Here is a 22,534-nt window from a genome sequence, read left to right on the forward strand (position 1 = left end):
CACTTGATTTCTCTTCATTTTCAGTGTGATACAACTTAATTCCCTCTCTTTTCAAAAAATCTTTGAAATGTTTACTTATAAACTCAGAACCTTTATCTGTCCATAACATTTGAGGTTTACGTTTACTTTTGAATATAATATCAAATGCTTTACTTACAGTTTCAGTTTTCTTATCTTTTAAAGCTATAATCCATCCATACTTACTAAACACATCAATAACCATTAACAAATATTTAATTCCTTTATTCCACTTACTAAACTTTTGCATTTCAACTAAATCAGCAGCCCAGATATCATCAATTCCGTTTGAAACTACTGATCTCTTTTGAAAGTTTCGTGTGATTGGTTTGTGAAGTTCTTCAGCTAATTGTTGAGACCAATCACTACTCAACGCTGAATCGAGTTTAAACCAAGTCCAAGTTTTTGTTTTGTATTAATCAAGAATCTAGCAGTTGAACCCCACTTTGGCATTTCACCATATGGTAAGTCGTCTAATGATTTTACCATCTCTTTATCACAATCACCTTTGCTTCTACCCATGTCGTAACAAATATCGTGATAAGTTGCAATCTCATCAACTTTGTTATAAGGTTTAACTTTCCAATCTGTCACTTTTCCGGTTTCAGGATCATAGCTTAATTGTTTTTCTAGGGGATTGTATGGACCCATATACTTATATTTTCCTGGAGTCCATCCTGCTTTTGGTTTTGGAAGTTTTCCAATCAATTTGTGAACATCAAATCCTTTTCCAGATCTACCGTCTAATTCTAATCGATCAGTTTTATACTTTTTATTCGGTCTAACTTTTGTTGACAGTTGATCCATTGCTGATCCAACAGAATTTTGAATAAATGGAGTAAGTTTATTTATTCCGTAGTTTACAGCTTTCTTTTGAACGTTTTTATTTCTCATTAACTCGCTTGCTCCATATTTACCCATTTCAACTGCTTTTTTTCCCATCCAAGGTAAACCGTAATGTACAAATCCATCAACTGCTGTACCAACAACAGTATCAAAGACGCCCGCCCCTTCAGACGGGCTTACTAGTTTTTTGACTTTTTTTTAGTTTTTCTTTTTCCACTTCCAGTTTGAGTAGCTGTTCCAGTTTTTACGTATCTAACTTTTTTAATTCCACAAACTGCACAATGACAGAAGAATTGAGTTCTACCTCTTTTATCTTTTTGGTAACCACTTGGTTCTGTGCAAGGAGTTACCATTTTATCTTTAATGCAATATGTTTCTTTCATTTAATATATGCTTAGATAAAATATGTCTACTAGATCTAATTTTCTTAAAAGTGAATTACAAAAGATATATAATAACCTTAATATGAGTTATGAATATGCTGATTATTCTAGATTGGAAAATGATAATAAGTTTATAAAGATATTTGAGTTGCTTATGGAAATAAGTGAAAAAGCAAATACTCTTAACAAAGTTGTAAAAGGTAATTATCTGTTTATATAATAAATGGAGGCTAAGTTCTTTTCTGAGATTGAGAAAAATATTGATGTTAAAACAATCAAGGATTTTGAAAAAGAAGTGCGATCAAAAATATATAATGAGATGGAGACACTTAGAAAGAAAAATGATAATCTTTCAAGAGTGCTAATGGTTAGTGAATGTGATATGTGGAAAAAAATTAGAAATGATGAATATTCATGGTTGAGAATAAATAGTGATAAAAAGAAGAAACTTTATAGACTTATTGACATTTACTCAAATTTTGTTGAAATAGTTGATAGTGTTAGAGATTTAAACACAAAAGTTGAGAAGGTTAAACTACTAAAGAATACACCAGTTGATAGTGAATAAAAAATGGTTTAGAAAAATAAAATAAATAATATAAAATGGAAAAAATTTTAACTGAATTATTTAAAATAAATGAAACATTAATTATTAAAAAAAATGAGATTAGAAAAAAACTTTTTAAAAATTTTATTAATTTTTATAAAGATATAAATATTGAAGATTCTGATCTTATTTATTTTAACACAGGAATAAATAATGATAAAGAGTATAAAAATCTTAAAGATGAATATGAAAAAACAAAAAAATTAATATTTTATAATAATAAGATTATAGAGAATATTAATGTTATAGAAATGGAAAAAATTTTAACTGAATTAATTAAAATAAATGAAACATTAATTATTAAAAAAAATGAGATAAAAAAAAAATTTTTGAAAAATTTATTAATTTTTATGAAAATATAAATGATGAAGATAATCATTTTTTTTATTTTTTTTCAATAAAAATTGATGATGAAGAGTATAAAAATCTTATAAAAGAATATGAAAAAATAAAAAATAAAATATTTTATATTAATCAGTTAAAAAAACATTAAATATAATATTTTATTTAATATTATATTTCATCATTAGAATAACTACTTTAACAGTTTTTTTATTATCGTTTAAACACTTATATATTTTTACCATCAGAAAAGTGATATGTATAAATATTAATCAAATCCTTAACACAATCCTTATCCATTTTTATTTATCCTCCAAAATAAGCTTTTATAAAATCACTATTATCATCATCAAAATGAGGGTTATGTATTACATCTAAAATACTATTACCTCTCTGTCTCTCAAATAAGTAGTATAAACACCAGTAACCACAGAGAACGGTATTTCGATTTTGTATTTCATCCATTGAGTAAACTATTTGTTTTCCAGAAGTATTAAAATATCTTAATGCTTCATTTGGCATTATTAGTCCAAATGGATCAAAATACTCAACTAAATTGTCTATATTTCTATAACATACCCAATGTGTTCCAGGTCCTGTAATATCATCTAGATTAATTATTCCACATTCTTTTCTAATATTTTTTGGTAGTCTATCACGACTATATATTCCTCTGAAATGTTTAATACCAAGTCTTTTTATCCATTCCATAAGGTCAAAGTTGGATAGAGGTTTAATTACAAAATGGTACCTAGAATGGGAATTGAGTTGAATGGGCTGTTTTTTCCTAGTAATATTCCTTTTCCCTTGGATTTGGGCTTTTTTTTTTTAACTCCCATTCCAATTGGGTTTGACCAATTACCAATAAAAGGTGGTGAGTGATAAGGATAACCTTCTCCATGTGTTGATGGAGGAGGAGACGGAACGTAAACATTTGCTGTATTAGATGATCCACTTCTATCTACTTGTAGTCCAGATCCAAACATCTTAGATACTAAACTAATTGCCATTGGTATACCAATAGAAGCAAGTTTTCCAAGAAATCCTCCTTCTATTTGTTTACGAGTTGGTTTAATAATTAATCGTCCACCTGTTTGATGTGCTTTATTAATTTGGTTTATTTGTGATTGTGTAAATTCTCTTACAATAGGTGGTAGCATTGGGAAAAATTTATGGGGGATTGTTATTCCTTTTCCAAAAATTTTATTTAATCCAATTTCTCCAAGTGCAGTGGCAGCACCAGTAGCCAATGCAGGAACAACTTTTGATACTCCTTTTACCGCGTAAGGTAATACTTTTGCTCCAAGAGATGCGAGTGATGTAAATAAGTTTCCACCATGTTTTACAGAACGTCTAATCTGTGTTTTACTTATCTTTATATCCGATCCGGTACCATTTGAAATGGATTTTTTTATTTTAGAAATTTGTCTTTTTGTCAGCATTAACTCATCAGAACCTCGAAGATGTTCATGTTTTAACCGAAGAGTTAGTGGTGATTTATTTAATATTGCAGAAGCCAATTTTGACTTTTGTCCATCTGTAAGTTTTACTCCGTATTCAATATAAGTTGTCATTTTTATTATAATATTTATATTATTTTGTTTTGGTGGTTTTATGTACCTGCTGTAATATAAATATCGTATGATTTTTTTTATCCAATCAATGATTACACATCATTCTTTTACGCTTGTATTTAATTTTGTGTAATCATAACAACTTGTGTAAAATTCTGTATAATTATAACAGCTTGTGTAAAATTCTGTGTAATCATATGTGGTGTAGCTAAAGGAGGGGTTATGCTCTTAACAATAGTTTTCCTCCTTGTTGTTCTATTTCTGCTTCTCGCTCATGAAGTACCAGAGCGTATAAATTATAATCAGCGTTTGGATTAGCAGATAGTTCGTAGTGAAATGATAATTTTGTAACACCATCTTTAATATCTAATTTTTGTTTTGTTAGATCAAAATAAACAAATGGGAACAAAGAACTAAAATTGGATCTATTAAGTAGTGTTCCACCTTGAAAATCATTATTTGCGTAAACATATGACATTACTTCTCTAAAAACTCTTGCTGGATCTGTAGCTGGTTTAAAGTGAATATCAGGGTATTCATTTCCATTTCCAACCTCGAGATAACAGCGAGATATATTAGCAGTATTTGGTAGATTAAAAGTGTTATATAAAAATGGATTTGCTGTTTGTGAACTAATATTAGCTGTGTTAATTCCAAAAACAAATACATGTCGAGGTTTTGAGATAGCATTTGTAATTCTAAAATGACCTGTTTGCTGTTGAGAGTTATTTGATCGCTCTAAGACTTCATTAAGATATACCCATTTGTATGGTTTAAGATAATTTTCCATGTATATTTTTTGTCCTTCTGAGTTAAATGTTAATTTTGGAACAAATAGTTGAAATCTTGATAGTACAACTCTACAATTGGCACCTCCAGTTCTCCAGATAAGATTGTTATCCGATTCTAGTTCTATATTCAACTCAATTTTTGTATTTGGAAGAAGTTTGTCCTCTAGTGATTCAAAGAAAGAATATCTGTTAAGAGGAATATCACAACTAATTGTTAATGAGTTGCCTATTAACGCTCTTCTTGTTGCAAAACCTTTGTTATAATCAGCTTCAACATCATCTATCATTAATCCTGCTTCATCAGCGTTATTAGCTGCATTCCTTCTGTGAGTTACTTGCCTTTTTGTAAATTTATTTTTTTCAGCACTTCTTGATGTATCAAGATAGTAAAATTCATTTGTGGCAACACTCTCAACATAAGATGGATTATACTCAAGTAAATTTTTAATATTTACTACATGATTAGCATAGTTGCAACTGTAAACATCTCTCCCATTTGCTAGGATTGATAATTTTTCAATTAAACTATTTGATCCATTTACTATTCCAGATTGTGCGTTATTATTATTAAAATCAGTTCCGTCTAAAAGTTGAACTTTAAAATCTACTGAAAATCGCGCGTTATACCAATCATAAGGAGTAGCTTCTCCTGTGTTATCAGCAACAAATCTATGACCTGTTTTAGTTTGATGAGCATTATTTGCAGGTGTTGCTAAAGCCTGTTCAAGGTCAAAAACAACATCTTCATATCTTTCTAAATATTTTGGATTTCTAAAAGACTTCATTTTATTTTAATAATTATATAATTTTTCTCTTACGTGTTGATCCTCCACTAAGAATGGAAAGAACTCTATCATGTGCCTCTTTTTGAGTGTTTGCATCTTTGCTCCACCCATATGGTACTTTCTCAACTTTTTTATTAAAAGTAACTTTTTTTGTAGGGGTTTTTTTAGTAGATTTTACCTTTTCTTTGGATAAAGCTTGAACTATCTTATCACCAGCCTTTTTACCAGTATATTCACCAGTTTTTGTTGCAGTCATTTTTAGTAATTTATCACCACTTTTTTGAGCACTCTTTTTAGCAGTTTTTTTCATTGACTTTGCAAATGTTTTTTTTCCAAAAGATTTAAACCTATCCATCATTCCTTCTCCATAAATATGTTCTCTTTTATATTTACCCAATACAGGGTCAAGTTTCATTTTAAACTCTGATTGTCGCATCATTTTATTTTAATAGTTATATAAAAAAGGGTGTTCCAAAATTAACCTCATTCTTATAAAGGGAGGGGGGTGCTTACATCGAGTGGAGTATCAAAGTCATATACCAATCTATACCATTAAAATTTACTGGTCTTCCAAGTGAGTCTGTAACATAGATTCTCATTTCATCAATGCTAAAAGAAGAGATATCACAATATAATGGTCTTTTAGGCTCAAACGTAAATGGAAAAGATCTTGTTAAATTATCAGTTGGTACCACGGCAATAGTATTTGTATTTATTCCATTTACAATACTATTAGTTATTGCTGTTGTGTTAATATTTAACACATCAATAGAATTTGTTATATTTGGTAATTTTGTTCCATACTCTGTTTTTGTAATAAGTTTTTTTTCAAATCCAATCAAGTCTCCAAATTCTGTTCCTCTCAGATCAAGTTGATAATCACCCTCAATTGATACTAACACTCGATAGGTTGATAGTATAAATGTTATATTAATTGAATAAGTTTTATTTCCACTTGAACCTGATGAGTGAGATTTTTGATCCATATACTGATGAATATAATCATTAATATCTGAGTATGAATACATTCCATCTGTAAAAGTAATTGTTTGCCAAGTGGATCCATCGTGAGTATATTTAATCTTATTATTTTTATAATCACTTCTAATGTTGTACCAAGAGTAAGTCATGGACAACCGATCAAGAGCAAGTTGATGTTTTTTTTCAGGGTTAAGTTTCAAAGATGGATTAAACTTAATAGTAAAATCACCAGGTTTGCTTGTTCCTCTTTTTTCCCTATTTATTGAAGAAATATGAATAGCTCGTTCTTCCATTTATCTAATTGTTATATAAGTTTTTATTAGATCATTTAGTTGTTTTTTTGTAATTACTTTCATTTGGTTTAGAAGATGTGCTATTTTAGAAAACTCAGGTATCACACCATTATTCCCAGCAAGAATTGATCCACCTAGTAATTCAAGTCTGTCTAGAAGTTGATGTGGGTTGTTAAAGAGAGTAATTCCTCTTCCAGTTTTATTAATTTGTTCTCTTTTGTAACCCCAAACATCAGTTAAATTTTTATAATATGTGGATAATACGTTATAATCATTTATTTTTTCTATAGTTTCTTTACGCGGATTATCATTTTTTGCTTGTCTTAAATCGTAACCTTGATAATTTTTTAATGGTATAGAAGTGTTCATTATTTTAATACCTAATTCATTTTTTTGTATATTAACATGATCAATAATTTGTAAAAGATAATCATCACTTTTTGTTAAAAAATCAAGAGGTAGAATGTCATACCCATAATTATTTAATCTTTCTATACTATTTTTATTTTGTAAATTATTATTAAAATAACTTAAATCAAAATCAAAATATTTATTCGCATCAGTTTGTATACTTTTATCTTCACCTTTTACACCTTCTTCACCTTTTGCACCTTCTTCAGCGTCTTCAAATTTTTCATAAATTAAATTTTCTAATCCTTGAGTTATAGCAAGTCTGTTTTGATTAAGTCCTTCAGTAATAGCAAGTTGATTAGCTTGAAGTTGAGCTAAAGTTTTATTTTGCTGCTCATCAATACTTTTTTTAACACTCTCTTGAGACTCAATAAGTGGTTTAAATGTTTCTGTAAAACCCTCTCTCATATTTTGTTTTTGCCATTTTGTTTCTTTTATAACATTTCTAACCTGTTTAGTCAAAGAGTCAGCCTCAATTTTATTTCTTGCAAGTTTTTTGTATTCTTCAATATCCATTTTATATAATAAATATATAACTATTATATAAAATGGAAATACCAAATTATGATAGTTTAGATGATCCGGATAAAAAATATAAACAGTTATTTCCTTATATGCCATCAGATACTTTTAGAATGTTAATTTGTGGAAACAGTGGAAGTGGTAAAACTAATTTGCTTTATCATATGTTAATTAAACCACTTTTGTATTATGATGAGATATATCTTTACGCACGTAATCTAGAACAGGATAAGTATCAAAAGTTAATTCAAAAAATGAGAGAATTAAGTCATAAAATGGGATATGAAATACTAAATGTAAGTAATGATGAAATAATTCCAGTGACAGAAATGGAATATGAGGATAATCAAAAACTTGTAATATTTGATGATTACGTTTGTGATAAAAATCAAAGAGAACTTATTGATTATTTCATCCAAGGTCGTCATAAGAATTGTTCTGTAATATACCTCAGTCAATCATTTTACAAAACTCCAAAGGATATTAGATTAAATTGTTCTCATTACTGTCTGTACGAATTTCCATCATCGAGAGAAGCAAATCGTATATCATCAGAATTAGGAGTTGATAAAGAAACATATAGAACAGCAACAAAAAAACCATTTACATTTTTGTACATTGATAAGCCTAAAAAACGTATTGCTAAAAACTTTACTAGTAGTCTAAACTAATAAATAAAATGGGAGTTTTTAATGAACAATCAAAAAATTCATTTGCAAAAGGAATTCAAGGAGCACCAGGAGTTGGATTTAATCTTACTTCTGATGGTGATTATGATATGATAAATAAAAAAATAAGAAATGTTGGTACACCAACTGCTAATACTGATGCTGCTACAAAAAAGTATGTTGATGATAATTCTAGCGGGGCACCCACAACAACACGATTAACAGTTGATTCAAACATTGATATGAAAGATAGATTTCGTATTTTAAACCTTAAACATCCAAATGATGCAGATGAGCCAGCAACAAAACAATATGCAGACAGTAATTTTCTTAACAGAGATGGTTCACGAACAATGATTGGCAATTTAAGTATGAATAATAATAAAATAACTAATGTTGGTAAACCAACAGCTAATAATGACGCAGCAAACAAAAAGTACGTGGATGATAAACCCACCTCAACATCAAATCTAGCAATTGATTCAAACATTGATATGAGAAATACATACCGAATTAAAAATCTAAGCACACCACTGGATGCAAAAGAACCTCCTACAAAAGAATATGTAGACAATACATTTCTTGATAGAGATGGATCTTACCCAATGAAAGGTAGTCTTAACATGGATAATCATAGAATTTTAAACCTACCAATTCCAATGGGTCCTAAACAACCAACACCATTAGCCTTTACAGATATAAAGTATCTACATGTTGGTGGAACAAATAAAATGTTAAACTCACTTAACATGAATAATAAATCTATAATTGGTCTAAGACCACCTTTTAACGATACAGATGCTGCAACCAAAAAGTATGTTGATGATAAAGGATTTACAACAGGTTACTTAAAAAAAGATGGAACGGATCGTATGACTGGAAACTTAAATATGAACAATAAAAAAATTATTAGTTTAAGTAATCCAACCCAAGACAATGATGCTGTAAATAAAGATTACGCTGACAAACTAATTCATCACACTGCAGTTCAACCAAGTCATTACAACGATCAATTTACTTTTCTTATGTCTAATGCAGCACAATGGACTGATGAAATAGATACTGGAACTAGTTTTGTTATATCAAAAATAGCAGACTTACCTCCTTCAAAAGGTAATTTTCATAGCTATAACCACAAAGTAATTTATGTAAAAATAAACAAAAATTCTCAAGGTGGTTATAAGTACAAAATGTCAGTTAACTTTTACAGATTAACCGCTAATGTTGATTACACACTATGTTTGGAAATACTAAACACTGACTATCAACTTTGGCATAAGTCTCAAATAAGTGTAGACAAAGGAACTTCATCAGGATTATCAATTGAAAATGTAAGTGTAAAAAAACTTAGTCATAGTTATATAGATGCAACAAATCAATCACAATATATGTATTACCATAGAATAATAGTTAATTTTAAAAAGTTGTCAACTGGTAATAGGTTCTTTCTTCATTTTCTGGTTAATATACCACAAGAAGGTACTGATCTATCTGTTTATCCAAGACAGTTTTCAGGAGTTTATTTTGTTACTTATGGTATTGTGGGTAAAGTAAGCAATATCGACCCAGATAAAGTTTATGACTATCACACAGCATTTGATATCAAACCAACAGAAGTTACATACAATGTTGACATAAATGCAAATAATAAAAAAATATTAAACATTAATCTTGATAAAAATAATAATAATAGTGCAGCAACAGTTGGAATGGTAAATGAAATTAATACAGCAACAGTTGGAATTGTAAATAAAAATTTACCTTTTATAAAAAATTATGTTTACAGAAAATATTTTGAACATTTTTTTGACTTTAGCGATTCAAACAATTATGTTCTAAATAAAAGTTCAATTGGTGTTGTGTTTAATGCTTTGTCCTCTATTACAGGAAATTCTGCACAAAATATTACATTTCCAAGTAAAACAATGGATAACATAAAAGAAACTGGATTAAGAATAAATAATTATAAGTTATCTTTTAAACCACCAATTAAAAATACAAGTTACACTTTATGTATTGTTTTTTCTCATTTTAAAAGTAAAAATTTTCATATAACTAAATATGATGTAACTAATGCAAATTCAAGACAACAACTTTTATTTTTATTATATTTATATGTAAATCGTTCACTAAACATAACTATTGGTAATGTAAATAAAAATTTAGCAATACCATCTAGTTTTAATGGAAAAAAAATAGTTTTATGGTTAACAGAAAGTATTAATGATAATATTACAAAAGTTAATATAAGTAACTATTCCGCAGACTTAGTCGCTAATATTGTAAGAACTTCAGCTAACCTTGAATTTGAATTTTTATGTAAAGAATCAGTGATAGAAAAATTTATGTACTCTCCAAACTTTTACGACATTGACTCTTCAGTACATCATCATATATTACTACAAGAAAAGATAAACGGAAATTATGTATTATAGACTAAACTAAGATTATATATATATAAAATAATAAAAATGAAAGATATCTTTGATTTTAATCACATAGACTCATCTCTATCAAAATCAGATATTAAAACAATAAAAGATTTTTACAGTTACTATCATAAAAAATATTGGTGTTTTAAGAGATCTTATAAAAGTTATAAATTTCTTGATAATTGTTTTACAATCTCTGGAATATGTTTGGTAGCAATAGGAACTATTACTGGGGGAATTACACTTAATCCTGTTATTCTCGGAGTTGTAAATGGTGCTGGTGTTATTATGACTGGAATTGGAAAAAAACAAAATTATAAAAGGAAAATTGAGATGACAAAAATTGCATACACTACTTATGAAAAAGTTCTTGTTGAACTTCGAGCTGTACTTAGAGGAGATGAATGGGATAAACAAAAATTCGTAGATAAAATGAAACTAATAGATGAAATGATAATTGATCAATCTCCTGAACCGGATAGATTTGAGATTAAATATAATAATAAATTTAATATATGTGATTAATAAAAATGATAAAAACAATAGTTCATTACGTTAACTTTTACTACCCTGCAATTAAAAATATAAAATACTCAGAAGATATTATAAAAACAGCACTTATATATAGATTTTTATATGAACATTATGTAAAAGATTTTATTAGTCTTGAAAAAATAATATACAAAATTGATTATTGTTCTATTAAGTCTAATAGTTCGATAATTCGAAATCATTTGATATTTCATAGAGCATTTAAATCTTTTTACAAACATTACAAAGCTGGAAGAGGATGTGTATACTTATTTGATAGTCCAATAAAAAGTGAAGTACTTGGTTATCTAAGTGGAATATTATACTGGATTTTTCATAAAGGGATAAATTAATATAATCAAAATAATAAAATGAGTGCTTGTATCATTGAAAAAAAAGATCTTGAAAGACTTGGACAAAAATTAATGAAAGAATTTTATGATCATATACATGATGAATATTTTTTAACAGAATATGATGAAGTAAAATTAAAAAGAAAATACTATGATGAAAATCTTACTGAAGAATTTTTATCTTTTTATAAAAATAAAGAAAAAAAAATTAGAAATTTATATTTTGATAATAAAAGATATAAAGATTTAGTTGAAATGAAAACTGAAATTTTATTTAAAAAAATAGAGGGTAAAATTAAGGATGAAACTCTTGATTATAAAATAATATATAATTTTTTAGATCAAATGGATAGAGAATTAAAAATAAGTAAAGATATGGATCATGATATACATGAAGATCTTTTTTATATGAAGAAAGCATTTATTCATATTTTTGAGGTATTTCATTATGATCATTATTTTTTAAAAGAATAAAATTTTATATTAATCACATAATATAAAATTATTTTATCAGTTCTTTATAAGTTTCCCACCAACTATCATAAGTTTCTAAAGTTTTAGGACTTATTTTAAGCTCAATATTTTTATACTTTTCACACCCCATTTCATCCAAAATTTTTTTTATTACATAAGTAATATTTATCATTCTCTTTCTAAAATATTGTTTATTAATATTTTCCATAATGTAATTATCTATTTTTAATAGTCTGTTGTAAAGTTCACATTTTTGTTCATCAGAAAGATCTATTATTTTAGAAATCTGATTAACCTTTTTATCGTAGTAATACTTCCTATGATAAATACTCTTTTTTCTATAATGTACCCTATCATAATCTTTCACATCATAAAATCCTAATACATGTCCGTTTATCATTCCACATTCATAACATATTTTTTGACCAAAATCAATAAAAAAAGATTCTGTATTTTTACATCCTAAACATGAAGCTACTGTTGACTTTTTAACCCCCTCACTTTTTTCTACTTTATAATTATGTAAAATATTGAGATATTTTTTTATTTCTTCTTCAGTATATACCATTTATTATTTCTACTTATTAAATCTTAAATCTAATATTTTTCTCTAATAGCTAAAGTATGTATTTGGTCATTTAACACATGTCTCTTATCATCTTGATTACTAAGAGCTACTTTATTAACCTCTTTAGAATATATATCATGATTCTCACTTCTTATTATTTTCATATTTCTCATTTCTTTTTCACCAGAAAATAAACATCTAACATAATCATCAAAGTTTATTGACTTTTTTACAACATTTTTTTTTATTCCTTTACACTTCTTTAATTCTACTTCACCCTCAACTTTATAGCTGTATAGTTTAGGACGTAATCCAACAAAATGAGTTATCTGTTTTCCTGATGCTTCATCCTTAAACATACCAATCACTTTTTTGTTAATTCCTGTAGTTATTCCAGAAGGATGATCTGATGGATAATCGCTAGTATCAAATTTATTTTTTATATCATTACATATATCTTTGTAAAAATCTTTTGTTTTAATCTGATACATTAGACTATCTGTATCTGTAAACAATAACTCAGCTTTTTTTCCATATTTACTTTTGATGTATTCATAATGAAAATCATACATTAAAGTTTTTGATAAGTCTAAAATTGCTTGACCAACATATACTGGTTTATTAAAATACACTTCTGTCTTTTTCATATGAATAGCAATAAGATTTCGATCAAATATTGTACATCTATCAAAGTTTGGACGACTTGATAGTTTTAATGCTTTTTTACGATCATCAATAAGTACTATATTTTGTCGCTTTCTAATATTTTCTATTGTTTTACCAAAAACTGAATTGTTCATTAGTTTAAAAAAGTCTTTTTCAAAATTGTTTGCAGCACATTTTCGAAGTTCTGTATTTTTTCTTATATATGGTTCCATCCAAGGACTTTGGTAAAATGATATTCCTTTGTGAACAGCAGTAATCTTCATACCCAACTCAAGACATTGTCTAAGAGCTCTGTAATGAATAACATAATTTTTTCTTGGTTTAAAATGACATATTAATTTTTCAACTCCATTAACATTCATTAATTCAGGTGCAAGAGGATAGTCATTATGAAGATCCCATAAGTCTGGTGGATACTCCAAATCAACTTCAAAAATATATCCCTTCTTACCAGTATTTAACATACTATCATTTGTTTTTTCTAAAATTTTCATTACCTTTTCCACTGTAATATTATTCATCCACTTAAATTTATTCGTTGGTAAATTTTGAGACATAGCCCAACCGTAAAGATTGTTTGCGTCCAAATATTGTATAAATGATGATTTCTTTTCAGGATCGTAATTTTTCATATACTTATTATTTGCTTCTGCATATCTTTTTGATATATGTGTTATTCCACCACGAATTCCTTTTTCAAACATCATTAACATATCATAATCACTTAATAACTCTAAACGTTGTCCTGTTGTTTTTAGACATGCATCCCAAGCTAAACCAGGAGATGTAAAGTAATGAGCTGGATCTAATTTGTAATGTTTAAGACAAGTTTTCCTAAAGTTTTCAAAAACATCTGCCAAAAGCATAACATCAGATTTTAGGTAAAGATCGTGATAGTCTCTTATTGTTTTACACCCAAATGTATTCCAGACTTTAATCGCATGTTGATAATCTTCATCACTTATATCTTCATCATTTAGATTTGAATAGAACCCCTGTTTTGGTGGAAGTTGTGTTTCTGATAATTTTTCAATTGATGATACATAATCATAAGGATAAACTCCTTTACGAGTTAGTAATGAAGTATTATTCTTAAAAGTATGTTTTGTTATATGAAAGTCATCTTGGTTTAAATTTGAAACAAGATTGGCTAGTGATGTTTGAAGAAATTTAAATGAGTCAACAAATCTAATTTCAAATTTTATTGGAATAATATCACCATTAATATGTTTGTACTCACCAACTTTAATAGATTTAGAAAATGAAAGATATTTTTCTTCAGTAGATGGTATACAACTAAGATCACCATCTATTTTAGCAAGTTGTTTGATAAATAGATGTGCATCATAACCTTGAAGATTATGAAATATAACTGGTAGTATTCTTGGTTTTTTACACATAAGATTACATTTGTTATGTGCTGCTCCACGGTACTCACCTGTAAAATGACAATGATCTCTAACTCTATCTTTACCTAATTCACCACCACAAATATGACAATTAACAGCATTATTAAAATCTTTATTTGATTTTTCACTCATTACTAAAGGTTTTGGTTTACGATAAAAATCTTCATATATCCCTTTAGTCATTTCTGTAAGTTTTTCTACAAATATTTTAGCAATATCTTCATCATCTGATTTTTTTGTATAAATGATTGGTTTAATTCTTTTATTAACAATACCCTTTGCATAAAAACAAAATCCTGATGGTTCGTGTTTTTGATAGTTATAGTTGTAAGAATCTTTAGGATCAGGACTACAACTATTCATTGGTTTAGTAAAACATTCAAAATCTGCATATACAACAAAAGGAACAGGAAGTTGTCTATCATAATTAGTAAAATGTAAAGTTTTGTTTTTTTCTGGCATTTTTACAAATGCTGTTTTATTACTAGAACAATATTTAATATGTTTATCTAATAATTCTGGTTTTGTAAAATGACAAAAACATCTCTTACAAATATGAATTGGTTCATTTGTTCTTGAAGTAATTTGACTACGTACAAGACGAGAAAAGTTTTTAATTAGTGAATAATGAAATTTACCATCTTCTTCATATAAAAATAAATCAATAGTATTTTTACAATCTTTCTTTACCTCTCTCAAAGGATAAATAGTCTCTCCATCATTTGAAAAAACATTTATTCCTGGAAGATCTGGATTAAGTTTTTCAAATTTGTTAATGTCTTTTACTTTCATTGGAAATGTAATTCCTTTAGTATTAAGATCATTCTCATACTTTTTTAAATCTGCAAATCTACAATCATTCTTTTCTCTTGGATGAAGATAACGAAGTACTGACCAAATAAAACATTTATTATCTTTATTTCGAATACTAACAATTGCTTTTTTTCTCATAATCCAATCTGGAAGAGGAATATAAGAAGAACCCCTCATTGGTTTTAATTGAGTTGTATGAATATCTAGTTGTACAATTTTTTTAAAATACCACCCACTTCCATTTAGTAGATAATTAGATATTTTATCTAAAATTTCTTGAATACTTTTTGTTAATATCTCTTCTTCATCAGTTGATTTAAAATTATTATAAGTACTAGAACTAAAATATGCTTTATCTTTAACTTTAAAAGTTGCATCACTATCTTTCGATATTTTTTCTTCTTTTTGCATCATACAAATTAAAACAAACCTTATTTTAGTATTACGATGATTTCTAATAAATTTTTTAATAGTACGATAATAATATTCGAAAAACTGATAAGGAAATAACCCTGATTTACCTTTTATAATATATTTTTTAGCAAATTCGTTTAGAGCTGATTTCTCAACTTCAATTCCTTGTTCATATTCTTTTATAGCTCTCTCAAGAGCTTTTCTTAAATAAGAAGGAGTATCTTTAGGAATTTTTCTATTTTTTATACATTCCTCAAAATAATCCTCAAATGATTTTATCTTTTTAGAATGAGGTTTTTTAACAACTTTTGGTTTTTTAACAACTTTTGGTTTAACAACTTTTGGTTTAACAACTTTTGGTTTAACAACTTTGGGTTTTTTATCAACTTTGGGTTTATCAACTTTGGGATTAACTTTTCCTTGATTAATTTTTGTTCTAATGTTTCTCATTTTTTGATATTTTTCAATCAATATTCTCTTTTTTTGCAATATCTTATAATCTTTTCTAAGATCTTTTTTTTCTTGTGATACAATCTTTTTTAATTCGTCCAAAGACAAAGACTGAAGTTGTTTATCGGTAAAAATTGGTTGAGACATAACTTATATAATAATTATTTTATTTTTAAGCAATAAATCAAATTTATTTTTTCTGATTCACTTCAACTTTCACTATTTTATTATACAGTAATATATGTATAAAAACTTGTAACATAAAATGTTAGAAGTTTAAAAATCATCACTACCACTATCATCATCACTATCACTATAATCAAAATATTCTATTACATTAATCTTATCAAAAAAACAACAACCAACTTTATACTCAGTAACTAATGTTGTGCCTTCATAACATAATAAACCTGTTGCATTTTCAAACAATCCATCCAATTCTTCCCTTGCTTCATAATAACATTCTTTTACACTTATTGGTTTAACATTATTAAAAACTTTTGTTAAATCAATGCTTCCATCTTTTACTGATTTAACTGTGTCGTTAATATTTTTATCAATATTTTTAAACAACAGATAATCTTCTTTACTATCAAATAATAATCCTCCAACTTTGAAAGTATTACAATTATTTGATTGACTTGTTTGTTTGTTTGTTGATTTGAATCCCATTATGTATAATTATTCTTTTATCTTTAAGCAATAAATTAAATTTTTTTTTCTGATTCACTTTTCACTATTTTATTTATTATACAGTAGTTAGTAAATGATGACAACCCACTCTTCACTTTTATTTCTAACTCTTCGAGCAATAAGAGCGACACTTGAGAACGAATGGAACAGAACGAATGAGTTGAACGAACTGAATGAACTGAATGAAATGAGTGAGATGAGTGAAATGAGTGAGATGAGTGAAATGAGTGAGATGAGTGAAATGAGTGAGATGAGTGAAATGAGTGAGCGAAAGCGAACGAATTGAACGAATCGAACGAATTGAACGAATCGAACGAATTGAATGAAGTGAATGAAGTGAGTTTGACGAATGAGTTATGTGAAATGAGTGAACAAGCGAGCGATTTTGCGAGATGAGTTAGAAATAAAAGTGAGTGAGTGGGATGGCATCATTTACTAACTACTGCCGGACGCCGTAGTCGGAGTGGGACTCGGACTCGGACTCGGCATACAATCTACGGTAAAAACAAGATACGAAGAGAATAGAAGGAAAGTTGCTGTTGGTGGAAAATCATCTATGTGTGCTTCCCATTAACCTAAAATTTCTAGATATTTCGGTCGAAATATTGATGCAACGCTTTGTTCCAGACGGAAATTTTTCGGCAGAGTGGTACTGACCTAGGCAGGTTGTCCTCTTTGACTTGCCCGTCCGACCGAAACTTGCCACGTTTCGATTTCAGTGCCACTTTGCTGAGAGATAACCAAGTTCCCTCAAAAAGAAAATGGAACTCTTCAGTCCAGATGGAAACTTTGTTTCAATCGAACAATGCCGTTCCATTTCTTTTGGCCAATTCCATTGGTTTTTTTACCGGTTGGTTCGGCAAAATGGAAAGCACGGCCCTATAATTCGGAGTCGGAAGCGCTGGGGGACTATAAACCAACCACAACGCTCATTCCCAGTAATGAATATGGATGTGTTAGGCCTTTTGGCGCAGGAATCTCATTAATTTACGCAGGAACACACGAAGACCATTAACACCAATGCCTTCATAGCCCTTTTAGTGCTTTTATCCGTCATAAATACGATGTAAGAATATCATCAACCACTATCAGACCGGGGGGCTTTTAAGCTTCCCCCCTTCTCCCTCACTAAAAAGTGGAATAACTTACTTCAAAACCGTTTAATCTTAGCGACTTTACCTAAAATCTCGTGATCTGGGAACATTTTACAGTCATCGTGACCTGTTACCATGGAAACTGAGTTTTGACAGCCGCAACCTTATTTTTCAAAATTTGAGCGTGCACTAGTCCAAGTCTTATACAATTTACTCACTCCTGAACCGGTTATTGATAGTGACTGACTGACGTTTCCACAACCTGCCTGTGCGGTAGTCATCTTCAGAATCAAAGTGAGTTGGATCACGTCAGTTGATGACATAAAACTCTGACTGGTTATTGACCTGATTCAAAATGGCGGATGTCCTGTGCAGTAATTCAAAATGGCGGCTGGTTCCAGAGTTTCAGCGGGAAAACGTCATCATAATATCACTGCTATTGTTAAATCTCATGTGTGTCTGGTTTTACCAGACACCTTATTGAGGGAATAATTGTATTTTGTCAATACAGCAAGTTGTCATTGCGTCAACCGGCTTATGCCTCTGAATTGGAGAAATGATGAGTACATTATTCTGAGTAATTTTGGTGGCTGTATGATAAGCGATTTAGAAGTTAAAGAGGGGGGCCTCCGCGCCCCCTCCTCTCTGGTCGCACAGTAATTTTTAAGGAGTTATAACAACTCCTCTAGTGGGTATAATTTAACTGCTTACAGTGGAGTCATTATTTGGGGAGTTATTTTAACTCCAAAAAGGAGTTTAAAGAACTCTTTTTCGGGAGCAAAAGTGACCCCAGATATTGAGGAGTTAAAATAACCCCAAAAAAGGAGTTATCCTGTACCTAAAATTTTTACTCCACTTTCAGAGTTAAATTAACTCCAAAAAGAGTAAAAATAACCCCACTTCGGAGTTATTTTAACTCCAGACTGGGAGTAAAAAGAACTCTTTTTCAGGAGAAAAAATGACCCCAAATTCGGAGTTAAATGAGGAGTTAAAGGAAACCCCCCAAAAGGGGTTATCCTGTACCTCAAATGTTTACTCCATTTTTGGAGTTATAATAACTCCCTAAAAATTACGGTGAGCAGAGAGCAAAAAGGCCCATTCCGAGGGACTACAAATTAAGTCGGGTGTTAATTGTTGGTGGTTCGACCGGTTAGATAGTGGTTTTTTTCGTATTTTCATGTCAATGACTGCCTTGATTTTTAATTGGTTGACTAAAAACCAACAAACTTTTTCATTGGTTGATTCATCTTGTCGAAGAAAAAGCGATATTTTGCCTTTGACTTAAAATCTCTGAGCCTTAAAGTATTTATGCTGGCAAGTTTTACTTCCTGCCGCTTTCATTCAGTACGTGTCCATTGCATTTACAGCTTAAAATTGGAGACATTTTACTACTTTTACGCGCAGGTTATCTAATATCAAGGTCAATAAATGTCGTTATCAAACACAACACAAAAGTAGATTGAGTTTGATCGTCCGGGTGAACGTAGTCCTGAATAGGACTGTTGTTGTTCACAGTGACTGACGTTTCGACAACCTTTGCGGTAGTCATCTTCAGAGTCAAAGTGAGTTGTATCACGTCAGTTGATGGTATTTTACTCTGGCTATTGATCTGATTGGTCAATTACGTCGCGATGTTACTGGTCGTCTGTCAGTTAAGCCGTGATGTTATTGGCTATGAAGACTCGTAATCAGTAATTGGTGCGTTTCGATCCATCTATTGTCACAACACATTCAAAAGCACTTGATATTACAGGTTATATAAGGCTCCTGTTTTCACTTACAGTTTTCCTCTCTCTGAAAAAAGGATTTCGAATTTCTCTTTGAAGACATTTTTCTTTTCTTAAGTAAAAACCTCTTACATTATTCTTAGTGTATACAAGTTTCGTTAACTCGTTAAATCGAGAATTGAGCGAAGGGTTGGACCATTAGTGGCAGCGTTTGAAGAAGTTTAATACTACAAATGAAGATCTTATCGTGTTAGAAATATTCATAATCTTTATTCTAGATTTAGCACTCATCCTACTATATCGAGTTCTCCGCGTCCGAAACTTTGGCTCTTCAATTTTGAACATTGATTCTCCATCTCCATTATCCGGCCAAGTCCATAATTCAGCTCAACAGAGCGAACTCAATACAAATACTGAAGTCCTTAACTTTACCCTTTACTATTTTCAAATGCACTGCACCATACCTTTAATTTATCAAGTATTTTACAAGTCATCCTGAGTTAAGTCGACAGGGAAGTATGACGATTATACGAAAACCATATAGCGAAAAACCGCAAGTATACAAATTCATAAAAAAGTTTTCCAATACCATATAGGTACGAAACGGAACAACGAACTGGGAAATTCTACAACTGAATTCAAATCCGTTACAACATGACGTAGAAAAGCGAAAATGGCTAGGAAATCCGGTTTTTCGGGGGAAAAAACCTTAAAACTGATAATCTAAGTAGAATCGAATGCATTGATTTGCAAAAACGGGATATTGAAAATGGACTGTTAAATTTATTTTAAAAAGTCGAATAAAAGCAACAAACGAAAAACAAAATTTGAATTCCATTCTTTTTATTGCACAAAAACAGGCTTCAAAAACTTTGAAAGACACAGGACCACCAACTTCTGTAACGCTAACATTATATGTATCAACAGCACGTAGATTCTGGCGAATTCCGTCGTGTAGAACTAAACCAATTGACTGCTGGTGGAATATAAGTTCCAATTCTTCTTCGTCTCTCGGTTTCTCTGATCGTTCCTTTTCTAGGAGTTTGCACAAACGGTAAAGGAGCTGTTGCTATTCCATTAAATTGTTTCATCAGGTTTATAATTTCTTCGGTTGTTAAAATGTTACTGTCCGGAACAACAGACATAAACTCCTTTTGTGACATTAATGAAAATCGTATTCCTTTCACAATTTCTTCCCCTAAAATTTGTCTTTTACTCTTGCTACTTGTATGCTCTGATTGACCTTGTTTCTCGAATTTTCTTGTAGCCCAACGATCAACAGCTTTGAATAATTCTATCTCCTTCACGCATAGCGATTCTCGATTCACAACTGTCTCGACAAGACACCTATCCAGTTCAACAAACTCGTCAGCTTTCACCGCCTCCTCTGTCCTCTTGTCGATCACTTCCCAGCAACGCTTCACGAGGCCCTCCTCACCAAAATGCTGTGCGAGGGGAAGTATGCAAAACACGTTCGGTGCGTCCAAATTGGTCCGCAGAAAATCGGTACATTTATCAGCCAGCGAAGGAACAATGTATTTGTTTGCTAGATAAAGCACCTGTAATACGTTAGCTCCACTGAGGTTGATATCGTCAGTGTAGAGGTAACGAAAGAACTCCAGCAAATCATCATAATCACAGTCAGGCAGATGAATGAGGCTTGATGTCTCCGCCATTTTCCCGTGAAACATGGCAAAGAATACCGGGCTGCTAATTGAGAGGACAAACTTATGAGCTGGAACGATCTTGTTGTCCTCGCCACTGGAAGCTCGAACAACGAAGTTAACATCACTCAGTAACTCGTTGTTAAAAACGAAGGCACATCTTTTCTTTATGGAGTTCTTTGAAGTTTGCCAATCCTTCTCTGTCGACATAATTACTACTTCTGTAACGTCAAACGTTCAACAACCCTTTTCAGCTTCCCCAGCAGCTGAAACGGTTTTTTCCCTTACCGGCAAACAAAAATAGCGATACAATGCCGTCACGCGATACGCGGTATGCGGTAAAATAATTGAAGGTTCACAGAAGGTTGCTATAAACGATTTGCATTTGGAGAGGCCCCCTGACGTAATATATTTAATATATTATTAGTTCTGGATGAAAGCTAGAAATTTTCAAGCATATAAAAATGAACATAAATTGAATGGTCGGTTGAAAAATAAGTGCTGTATTACTGACATGTAGTTGCTAAAGTTTACGACAACTAAAGCAAAATTTAGACGGAAATAGTGTGTCTGTAATATTATGAATTTTTATTTTCCCGAAGGAAACTTTTAAAGTTGGCATGCCTGTGGTTGCTGTCTATCAAGGAGTGAGGATTATAATTACGAAAGAGGCATAATTACTGTAAGAGAGAGACCTACAAACAATTAACTACTGCGGTGATAATTAACTACTATTGTAGGTCAGCGGGTGACACAAGGGGTTTAGAAATGACGTCAAGGTAGTCAAAACAAATTACGGTGTCCGTTATAGTGTAAATCCTTCTGGAAAGCGGTGATTTGATTTTTCTTTCACAAGTTTGAGTGTCTCAAATTTTGGGTAAAATAGGACGGAAAACTGGGGTGACTTTTTTCTCTTGCTTTCAAGGAAGGGACTAAAACTACGAGCAACTGTTTCAGAGTAAAAAAAATGGCACTGACAAGAAGACGAATGAGTAAAATAAAGTTCCACGAAAAGAAACCCAACT

The 22,534-nt window shown here is 30.0% G+C and overlaps 2 protein-coding genes across 2 annotated transcripts; both read right to left on the minus strand.

Moving 5' to 3' along the window:
- Nucleotides 1-12,608: 12,608 nt before the first annotated feature.
- Nucleotides 12,609-14,837, minus strand: LOC140941861 (uncharacterized). Its single transcript, XM_073390868.1, has 4 exons — nucleotides 14,684-14,837; nucleotides 14,486-14,596; nucleotides 13,511-14,263; nucleotides 12,609-13,192 (listed from the first exon to the last, which is right to left on the minus strand). Exons 1-4 carry the CDS (start codon nucleotides 14,835-14,837, stop codon nucleotides 12,609-12,611), a joined length of 1,602 nt encoding a protein of 533 aa, XP_073246969.1.
- Nucleotides 14,838-20,288: 5,451 nt separating this feature from the next.
- Nucleotides 20,289-21,771, minus strand: LOC140940626 (BTB/POZ domain-containing protein 6-like). The gene has a single exon (XM_073389616.1). It carries the CDS (start codon nucleotides 21,717-21,719, stop codon nucleotides 20,766-20,768), a length of 954 nt encoding a protein of 317 aa, XP_073245717.1. The 5' UTR covers nucleotides 21,720-21,771; the 3' UTR covers nucleotides 20,289-20,765.
- Between the last annotated feature and the right edge of the window lie 763 nt (nucleotides 21,772-22,534).

The sequence above is a fragment of the Porites lutea genome, chromosome 6 (genome assembly GCF_958299795.1).
Source record: "Porites lutea chromosome 6, jaPorLute2.1, whole genome shotgun sequence".
Classification (NCBI taxonomy): Eukaryota; Metazoa; Cnidaria; class Anthozoa; order Scleractinia; family Poritidae; genus Porites; species Porites lutea.

Coding starts and splice junctions, on each gene's coding strand:
- LOC140940626 (XM_073389616.1), bottom strand. CDS start 21,719: ATGTCGACAGAGAAGGATTGGCAAACTTCAAAGAACTCCATAAAGAAA.
- LOC140941861 (XM_073390868.1), bottom strand. CDS start 14,837: ATGACTAAAGGGATATATGAAGATTTTTATCGTAAACCAAAACCTTTA. Junction 14,597..14,683: donor AGATCATTGTCATTTTACAG/GTGAGTACCGTG, acceptor ATAATCTTCAAG/GTTATGATGCACATCTATTT. Junction 13,193..13,510: donor TAGACAATGTCTTGAGTTGG/GTATGAAGATTA, acceptor TTAATAAACCAG/TATATGTTGGTCAAGCAATT.